Genomic DNA, 10,661 nt, shown 5'->3' with positions numbered 1-10,661 from the left:
TGTGTGTGTGTGTGTGTGTGTGTGTGTGTGTGTGTGTGTGTGTGTGTGTGAGTGTGTGTGTGTGTGTGTGCGTGTGTGCAGGTGTGTGTGTGAGTGTGTGTGTGTGTGTGTGAGTGTGTGTGTGTGTGTGTGTGTGTGTGCGTGTGTGAGTGTGCATGTGTGTGTGTGTGTGTGTGTGTGTGTGTGTGTGTTCGGGCTGGGTACGGTCCGGATGCTGGTTTTCTTTACAGTAGCTGTGTGTTTTACTGAACACTTCTGAATGAAGTTTGAGTGATCAGATCACATCTACATCTCACTGTAAAACAAATAATAGTAATAATAATACTTTAACATTCAGTCATTTTATCCAAAGCATCCTACATCTGGGAAGCGATTCATCTTAAAGAGGCAGACAGTAATAAACATTTGTTTACTTAATTTTTTGACTTTTATATAAATCATACTACTAATAATAAATAAAAACATTTGTTTACTTAACTTTTTGACTTTTACATAAATCCTAATAATAATAGATAAATAAATACATTTGTTTACTTTTTTTGTTGCATGAAATATTTTACTTTTTTAGGTTCATTTAAGCTTTTTTCTTAATTCAACCAAATAAATAATTTTATTTCAATCGTTATTTTCTTTCAAATGTTTCACGTTTTAGTTGACATCGATTTCTCATTTCCATTTAAATTGGTTTCTGCCAAGTTAAATAAAAAAAAAACTGAAATGTCAAATTAAACAGAATTTAAAACCTCAAGTACTTTCACCCTACTTTTTATAAAGTTGTTCTAACTAAACAAATTATAAATTCAAATGTTTAATATTGCAAGTAACTGAGTCATAACAGAGAAGTTTTAAGGTTTATTTTATGTGTGTTAAATGATAAATTAAAACTTTAATTAAAATGAAATATTTCTAAATACTGTGCATTTACTTCAGAATGTAGTAAACTGTGAAGGTATCCCTGTAGAAATCCTCTTGATTGCGTTTCTAATCCCTAAAAAGGTTTTTTCCCGATAGGAGCCCACAGGAAAGTGAAAACAGGAAGCTTCTTTCATATGAAACTCTTTTTTTCTTGCAAACAAATGAAATGAACCGCCCGACAACTTGCAGCGTTGTTCTCTTTCCCGGTCGATAATGCTGAGAGTTTATATTATCATAAGTTAAAGGTCAGCAAAATGCTAATGTGGGTTTCTCATCAAACCTGAGCGGGATCGGCCGGCGATTCACAAAACCATTCGTTTTATTTCACTCCGGGTGCGTTACGGTATATTGAGCGTTCTCCTGTAAGATTCCGGTTGCACCGTTTTTTTTTTGGTCGCACCAAAATACCGAGTTTCTGCAAAGTTCCCAGCGAGAAAAAGCTGGCGACCTCAGATATCTGACAGGTCGTGTGTAGGTTTTAAGCGCCCCGTACTCTCTCTCTCTATGATTTGTGTTCTTCTAAAGCGAACCTGGCTCGTTCTGTTCTTAAATGGTCCTGATGTAATTAGCAATTTGGCTTTGTCATTGTGATTTACTGTTTGTGGCGACAGTGGAAGTCTAAACAAAGAATCTTTACCACTGTGTGGTTTTCTATTAACAAACTACAGAATCTAAGCACCTTCAGCACTGCACTAACGCTGAATAAGTCAATGCATGCATAGGTGTTCAGTTCTTCAATTAAATGCGCTTTTTTTGTTTGTGTTGCTTTCGCAGAGTTACCGTATGGCTACGGTTGTGCATTGCTTATGTAAACGAACAGTGCGTGGATGAACAACCTCAAAAAGCAGAATTCAATTTAGAGGATTGCAGGTTGTGATCTTAAAGCTCCTTCAGGTGTTTCAGTGTAACACTCCACTGTTCAAAGATGAAAAACACCATTTAAACAGCAGCGTTCACCTTCGCCGCAAATAACGGGAGTATCTTCTGTTCAAACAATCGGCAAAAGGTCGGCTATGAACGCAATGACAACCAACGAGCAACTGCTGAGCATTAAGAAGAAACTGAAATGTGCAAAAGCTTACCGTTAATAACTCATTACGGACTTAGCAACGTATATTTGGAAAAAACGACATTTTACGGTATCTGTCTGAAAACATGTGAAGAGACGTGCATGCACAGTGCATGTGGGGGTTTTCACTCATTTACAGCAGAAAACATCATTTAAAAAAATAGATATTGTTTTTCACATCACATTAATATACCAAAGTGACGCTATTCTCCCGACTTTTTTGTAAACGAATGAAAACGCACAGCCCATTCAGTCAAAATGACGCGTAAGGATTATTCGTTGCAGCCTTTTTTGAGCAGATCTTCTCTAACCGGAAGTGCCCCCCATAATTTAAACCGCTCAGGAGAAAGGTGGATGTGACGAGACACTACGACTTAACAATGTATGCTTATTTTCTTGACAGTCATTATATCGTTATCTAGATGCAAGAAACCCCCAAAGGCGCGTGCGACCGTTTTGCGTGCCGTGCTTTCAGGCGGGAAACATGGCGGCCGCCTGTGTCAGAAGCGTGCTGCTCCTCAGCGTCTGTGGTAAACGAGCGCACATACACACCGCGCGAACTCTCCTCTCGTCGTGCCGGAACGACTGCGTTGATTTGCAGAGGGCCAAGTGGAAAGATGAGCGGCTGCGTGAGAAAATTGCGCTCATTTTGCCCGGCCGTGTTCATTCATTTGCGCGGTTCTCCGAGAAATAGAAGAGCGCGCGCGCTTTAGAAGCCCGCCAAAATCACCTGCCAGCTTCAATAGCGCGCGAGCCGCGGGATCGCAATGGGAACGAAACCAACCGAAAATATGTATCCATGAAGGCAATCTACTTAGAAAATGTGGTGGAGTTGTGAAAGAGCGTTGTTTTGGAGGCTTTGCAGTCACCTTTTTAGTGCTCTTGACAGTAGTGAGGAGGGGCCCGCTGTAGGGGGCCTATTTGTTCTTAAGGCCGTTCTGTTCGATTAATCGTTTTCGTTCCCAGCGGTGTATACTGTCGTTTAACGCTGGTGCAAAACAACAATAGACACCGTCTCAGAAGTTGGTTTCCGCTACAAATGCAATTGCATGACGCTAACCATAACTTTTAACCATAAAAAAAACATAAAAAATCGCTTTCTGTAGTGTGTTTAGGGGATAAAAGTTCTTTAGGAAAGTGGTTGCAGGCGATTTATTTTAGATATATATTTCAACATTTAAATAAACATACTAACTTTCAACACTTTCAATAAATCGTTTTTCAATGCATTAGAATTGAGTTTTTAACAAGCCACCAGTAGAAGGTGACCAGAGAGTACAGGACTGTACTGTTTCCATTATAACCAGTAAAACCATCACAGACCCCGCCATGGTTCTGGTTTTTTCTCAGCAGTGCGTTTATAGGATTTTTAGTCACTTTCAGTGTTCTTGTCAGCAGCATATGCTTTTACGTGAAATAATTTCATCTCACAATTATTTTATGTAACACTCGAGCTCTATCCTAATTCTGTTATTTGAAAAACATTCTCTGTTCTTTTTATTTATTATACAGTAAACAAAACAGCATTGATGCATTCTTTTTATTTACCCGCGACTTGTCAGAGCAGTTGCATATCGTCGCTCTTTTGTTGATTTTGATTGCTTTTGTTGTCCTTGTTTGTAATTCGCTTCGGATGAAGAGTGGGCTTTAATTGCTGTGTGCATCACTTGTCATTCGCAAGGGGGCGATGAAGGGCTTCACTGGTCTCCAGCTGCAGATCAATCAGAGGTGATGACGGACATAAAACTTTGAGGCGTTCGTCTCCTCGTCTAACATGCACGACATGACGCACGTCTGCTTCTCTCTCTCGTTCCTCGCGTCCGCGACGCTTTTTAAAGATTTTGAATTGACCGAAAAAAAAAAACGGGGGGGAAAAAAAACATTTATTCCGAAAGGAGCCGCGTCTCGCGCCGCCGGCACAGATTGCGCGTTTCATATTTTAACACGGCGAACAGCTGTGAGACAAGATGCACTTTAGAGCCATTCAAAATTAAAATCGCCTTTGGGAAGATTTGTTCATCTCTTTCGTGCTATTTGTAAACCTCGCGTTCTCGCCAAGTTGCGCGTCTCCGAAGAGCCTCGTCCGGAGCGTGTGGCGGGCGCAGGGCGCATCTGGGAGCGCGACGAGTGGGGAGAAGTTTGGGCGGCGTTTCGTGAGACGCGCTGCTCGACCTGTTGGCGTTTAAACCCGATATTCGCACGTTCAGCGCGCGCGCGCTCGCGAGAGAGAGAGAGAGAGAGAGAGAGAGAGAGAGAGAGAGACGCAAAGTCTGCACTGAGCGTGCGCTTCAGAGAGAGAGAGAGAGAGAGAGAGAGAGAGAGAGAGAGAGAACGCAACACAGTTTCTTTTTTAAACACCAAACGGGCGCGGTAATGAGGGCATTAGGCGAGAACGCCAGCTGACAGCACAAGTTTGCACCGTTCCTGCGCCAACTTTTCACCTCCGTAAACGCGCGAATGGATGTGCGCTTCACTAATGACAAGGACTTCGAGAGCTGAACCTCGTTGGCTGCCTTAATAACTCCGAGAGCGCGGGTCTGTTCTCGCAGTCAGTCACAGAGTTCGTTCCTCTCGGATGTTTTCCGCTCGGTGATTTGTGTCCGGTTTATGTTTGCTCAACGGGACTAGTGTTCGCGAACGATGAGGCTGCTCTGCTGGAGCGTTCTGCTGTTCGGCCAATGGATTCTGAGAAAGGTACGAAGCACGTTTCTGTGAGTTTAGCACCTGGAAATGTGACGCAAATAACGCTTTCGATCAAACGGGCGCGAACTTGGGGCTGCGTTCCAAACCAGAACTTGTTCAAGTCGCCCGCTCGCGCGTGAAGGGATTGGGTTTTGCGCGCTTCTTTAAAATAAAAAGAGAGCGAGAAATCACAGCACGATGTCAGGTGGTGCTATATACCGTGAGTTTAAAATTACGAAGATGCATAGCGTTTTAAATAAGTCTAGTCATGTGACCCTGGAGCCCGAAACCAGTCGTAAGGGTCAGATGATTGGAACTGAGATTTACGCGTCGAGTGAAAGCTGAGTGAATAAGCTTCCCGTTGATGCGTGGTTTGTTAGGATAGGACGATGTTTGGCTGATTTGAAAATCTGGAATCAGGGGGCAAAAAACAAAAAAAAAATCAAAATACTGAGAAAATCGCCTTTAATTGAAGTTCTTGGCAATGAATGTTACTGATCAAAAATGAAGTTTTGATATATCTACGGTAGGAAATTCTTCATGGAACACGACCCTTGCCTGATTTCTGGCATTAAAAAGAAAAATGTACAATTTTGACCCATGCAGTGTATTTTTGTTTATTGCTACAAATATACCTGTGCTGCTGATGACTGCTCAGATGAATCCACCTACTGTATGTAAAGTGTGTGTGTGTGTGTGTTTTTCTGTATGCATGTGCGTGTGTGTGCGTGTGTTTGTTAGATAAAATAGAGCTAGCTAGATGTTTTGGGATGTGCATCTGTTTCTTCGAAGCAATTTGAGATTGATACCACATGCGCGTGCTGGAAAACACTACTTAACGCATCAGATCTAATTCGTCTGATTGTTCTCCTGCCTGAGGAAAGTTCCACCCAGATCTGCGTCCGGCGCTGACCCACGGCTCCTCACGGCCTCTCAGGGGCCCGACGTGGAGGAGCCTCAGCACCTTTACGCTTATGAGATCCTCAGGCTTCAGAGAAGAGAACTAACCTGAAATAAAACACCTCGAGCCTTTCTGACAAGCATCTTCTTTATTATCCTTCCTGTTTGTGATCCGGCGCGTCGTCGCTTCACGGTTCTTCACGGAGGAGTCAGCTGCTTGAGCCGCAGTGTATTTTAAGAACAATAAAGCGCAGGGAAAAAGGCGAGTTTCGGGGTCGGCCGAGTGCATTTGTTCAGCATCTTATTGATGATCCCATTACTTCCCGTGTAAGTGTGATCATGTCATAATGAGCCAGCAGTAAATCGCAGTCGTGCATCACAGTCGGATCTTTAATGCTCGCGCGGCCCCGCGTTATTAATGTCTCCATCCTCTTCTCCGGTATAATCTCGTTTTTTAATGCGACTCGTTTTCAGGCTTCGAAGATCCATACCTCACTCTTTATAAGCGGAGCGATTATTAAAGCATATTTTACCCGAGCCTACGTTTTTACGGCGGCGCGCGTCGAGGGCCCGCCGGTCTCCCGGTGTTTGTTCCCGGTGTTCAGCTCCGCGCGCGCGAGAACGCACGTATTTCCTTTATTTTTTTGGGAGCTGCTTTTCGGGGCCCATCGCGTGCCGTAAGTGCGCTCGGCGGAACGGACGCCGTCTTAACAAATGGATGCAATTTACAAAGCTGCCGTTCAAAAGGAGAAATAAAGAAATAAAAGTTGCAGCGGCAGGAGGTCGTTCTCGCGCTCCCGTTCAAACCCCGCCCGGTTACCCGCGCAATCCATCATATTAATGATAAAAGCAATCGTATTACTGACTCCAGCCTTTATTTGTGCATCTCGCATCTCCTCTTTGATGATTGATATGTTAAGAGGATATTGTGCTGCTCTTTAGGCTTCGTGTGTTAGATGTGATGTGGTCTTCAGGTTAATGAATACAGTAAATAAACGGCTCTCCTTTGACTGAAGGCCGCAATTAAAGTGAATTATTGGGGAAGTCGTGCGCTGTGGTTTTCTTATTGACCCGGCAGTGGATTAGTCTCACTTAAACCCTGTCCTAACCAGACTCCACACGACTAGACTCATCTGTCCTTCAGGGGCGTTTCTACCACTGGACTCTGCTCTTAAATTCTTGATTGAATCGATCAATGCATCGGCAAACCAGTTACCTGAAGGCGTTCATCGTAAGGATAAAATATGACAACATTTATACAGTTTTTATTTATTTCGTTTATTTATCTTCTTCACTGTTTGACATGATTTCCAAAGGGTTTTGTAATCCTGTGTAAAATTTCCATTTATATTTCCATCATAACATTTAAACAGACTCTGTCCGATAACCTCCATTTTATGAAATGTCATGTGGTGCGACCGCAGAGAAACCACCATTGCATCATATACCAGTTTGCCCAGGACCCATATAAACATCAAGCAGGTTTATTACTTTTTCTCTACTCTTAAATTCTTGATTGAATCGATTAATGCATTAGCAAACCAGTTACTTGAAGGCATTTATCGTAAGGATAAAATATGACAACATTTATACAATTTTTATACAACTGTACTGCGTTTTTTGACTCGACATCAGAGGTTCATTGCTTTGTTTATGGTCGAGATTCTGGACCAATGAGAGCTGCCTGTGGGCGGAGCCAACCATGCACGAGAGTCCAAAATAAAGTGACGTGACGACGAAACTCAGCTATCTAAAAACAAACGGTGATCTATAAACCCAGCAGTGAAATGTAGAAACTGAAAGAAGACCATTTTTTACTCAAATGACAACCTGTATGAAGCAGAACTTGATCTGGAACAGAATTTCAGTCATGTGTATTGGTATTAAGTCAAATAATAATTCACTGGAAAAATGTTATTTGTTTTATTTAGGGAAAAATATTTTTATTATTAGAAAGATAAGTATGTAAATATACTGATAAATCTGACAAAGGTCATTCAAACATGCGTCAATATCTTTCTTTCAAGTAGTATTTTTGTAAAATAAATGTAAATTGTGCAAGAATTAGTAATAAATTAATTGTAAACTCTTTTTTTTTGGCTTACGAGTCAATGACGTGACGCCTCCATTTTGTGTCTGATAGCATTTTTTAAGTTAAAAATAGATTTAAATGCATTAAAAAGAAGTACCTCTCCCACGTGTGCACCAACTAAAAACATTAGTTATTTGTAATTTTTCGGTCATTCAAAGTGCCAAACATCATGTGGTGCGACCGTCTTTGAAATGACTCTTAATTTATTCATATTTATTTTCTTCACTATTTGACATGATTTCCAAAGGGTTTTGTAATCCTGTATAAAATTTTCATTTATATTTCCATCATAACATTTAAACAGACTCTGTCCGATAATCTCCATTTTATGAAATGTCATGTGGTGCGACCACAGAGAAACCACCATTGCATCATATACCAGTTTGCCCAGGACCCATATAAACATCAAGCAGGTTTTTTTTACTGTCTTTCTACTTTTTACTGTCACAAAAAAATAATAATTATTGGCTGGTATGTAGTGACCAAATTTGTATATCATTTGGGATGACCTCAAAAAAACAATAAATATAAAGTTATTTCAAGTGTTTATTTTTATAATAAGTTTCAAAAGTGACCGTTCATGGGAAGCTAGCTTGTTTTGTTCGGGTGACTAATTCTGTGCCTGTAAATTCTGACTGATTCTGAAAATGTCATGTGGTGCGACCAATGCAGAGTGTCTTTCATTGCACATATATGTCCCAGATTGGCAGTTATATTCAATGAATGACTTATAATACTTCAATCATTTATTTTAGTATCATTTGGAATAGATTTGTATGCAATTTGGCTAATTTCAGACAGTTTGTTTAATCTTTGTACAATATATGAAAAATGCAAATATATATATCTATAATTTAGAGCATGTAATTATTGTTCGGTGGATTTAACTTTCAATCAAAGTAAAATAAACGCTCGACATAAACATGTTAATTCTGACCCTGCAGTCAAGCACACTTTTATGCAATACGTCAAAATTAATTATTTTAGTATAAATTATGGTCGCACCTCATGACATTTTTAAAGCTACGGCCAATTCATCTAAAACACTAAATTCACTTAATTATTTATTTTTATATGAATTTATGTGTACACAATATTCTTAATGTTTAAACAACTGCAACAATTTTTACTATATATTTTTTGTATTTTAAAATGTCCCTGTTGAAAATCCTAATACATCACTGACGTGAATATATTCAAAGCGTTCATTTCCAAGAACCTTCTACTGATTTTAAGTCGTTTATTATAAGAATAATTTACTACAAAATTTGTAGGAGAAATATTTTTTAGAAAAGTCATAAAAAATGAGTAGTAGTGGTATTATGCGGGATAAAATAACATTTAGAAATAAGGTAAGTCAACAAATACACTGATAAATCTGACAAATGCAAAAGAAATCTTTTTTAAAAACAAAAAAATAAAAGTACATTTATTTATCTAAATTTGTCCAGAATTAGTAATAAATTAACTGTGAGTCATGCATTTTTAATATATTCTTTTAAGTAAAGTTTGAAAACTCGACCTAAAAAGCCCTGCACTATACAAAAGCACTTAATTTAAACAGAATTCAAACAAAGTAACCTCCTCATTAGAAATGCATTTCAATTTGTGAAAGATGCAGTTAATGGAGTCGTGCTTTCTGTTTCCCAGCATGCTTTGCTTCAGCCCGTATGTGTCGATGGGGTTTTGGAGAGACGTAAGCGTCCTGTTGTTTTAAGCCGGCTAGTTCTCAGATCTTTTAAATATATATATATATATATATATATATATATACACCTGTGAGATGTTCAGCGTGATGCTCTACATGACTTCCTTGTGTTCATTACATTATTTATCGCACGTCTTACATCAATAAATAAAAGCAAGACAAGCGGTATAAATGGCGGCTCTCTGCGAAATATAATTTTTTTAAGATGAGAGTTAAAAGAACATCTCCAGATCTAACACATGAACACACTCCAGAAGACAAAGACAAGAACTATATGTGCTAGAAAGCCAACGTTTACCGGATGAAAGAAAGAACTACTTCAACCGAATCAGTCCTTTATTATAAGAATCATTTACTAGAAAATGTGTGCATTATGATCAGAAAAAAAGTCCATAATGCACATTTATGCATGTAAATTTGGCCAAATGCAAAAAAGTTTCTAATTGTGAAATTTGCTAATTAATATGACTAATTATATTAATCAGAACTCAAACTGAAGCAGTTATTAATTTCAGCTATTTCTGTTGATTTTAAGTCATTTGTTATTTGTAGATTTTTAAAAAAAAATCTATATTTGTATTTATTTATATTATTATTGTTATTATGGAGGATAAAATAACATTTAGAAATACAAATTAAATTCAATAACTTTAAATAATATTTGCACTGCTATATTAATAATAATAGAAAATATTATTATTATGGAATCTATAACATTTACAAATACAAAATATACTGACAAATGCAATTCAACTTTAAATATTAATTATTTACACAGGTATATTATTTATCATTATTATTATTATCATTATTACAGAAGATAAAATAACATTTTAAAATTATAGACAAATATGCTAACAAATGTTGAAATGTTCAATTTAATAACTCTCTGTAGTTATTATAAATATGTTTATTTGTACGTTTATTACTTTTTTATGCTTTTATAAATTTGTAAATGTATATATTAATATCTTTCTGCATTTCAAATCTATTTATTCAGGTCAAATCTGAGGAAAAAGAAATAAGATAGTTGTTCATATAACTACAGCCGTACACATAAATACAGATCGTTATTTCTTCAAACGAATTGATTCCTTTTTCCGAATCGATTTATTTGAACTCAATTATGTGCCGTTTCTTTGTAATTCACCAGCAGTTTTGAAACGGTTTCTACATCAATTTATTTAGTGCTGCTTTTAATAATCTTTCACTTTATTGCAACTTTCAAAAGTGTACGGATTTAAAATACATGAATGAATCAGCTCAAGCGAATCATCTAAATCATGAAAGTTAAA

At 38.2% G+C, this 10,661-nt stretch overlaps 1 protein-coding gene across 2 annotated transcripts in view; it reads left to right on the top strand.

Annotated features, from left to right (window-relative positions):
* Positions 1 to 3,891: 3,891 nt before the first annotated feature.
* Positions 3,892 to 10,661, top strand: part of LOC122334300 (neurexophilin-2) — a 47,389-nt gene continuing 40,619 nt past the window's right edge. For both annotated transcript variants that reach the window (XR_006248737.1, XM_043232088.1), the window contains exon 1: positions 3,892 to 4,678. Coding sequence is in view for 1 of the 2 variants with exons in the window: in XM_043232088.1 (XP_043088023.1) it covers positions 4,625 to 4,678 (54 nt within the window). In the remaining variant the exon portion in view is untranslated. The remainder of the gene's footprint in view (positions 4,679 to 10,661) is intronic.

Source organism: Puntigrus tetrazona, unplaced genomic scaffold (genome assembly GCF_018831695.1).
Source record: "Puntigrus tetrazona isolate hp1 unplaced genomic scaffold, ASM1883169v1 S000000513, whole genome shotgun sequence".
Taxonomy (NCBI): Eukaryota; Metazoa; Chordata; class Actinopteri; order Cypriniformes; family Cyprinidae; genus Puntigrus; species Puntigrus tetrazona.
The sequence above is the reverse complement of the archived record's forward strand: the minus strand, read 5'-3'. Positions and strand labels throughout refer to the sequence as shown.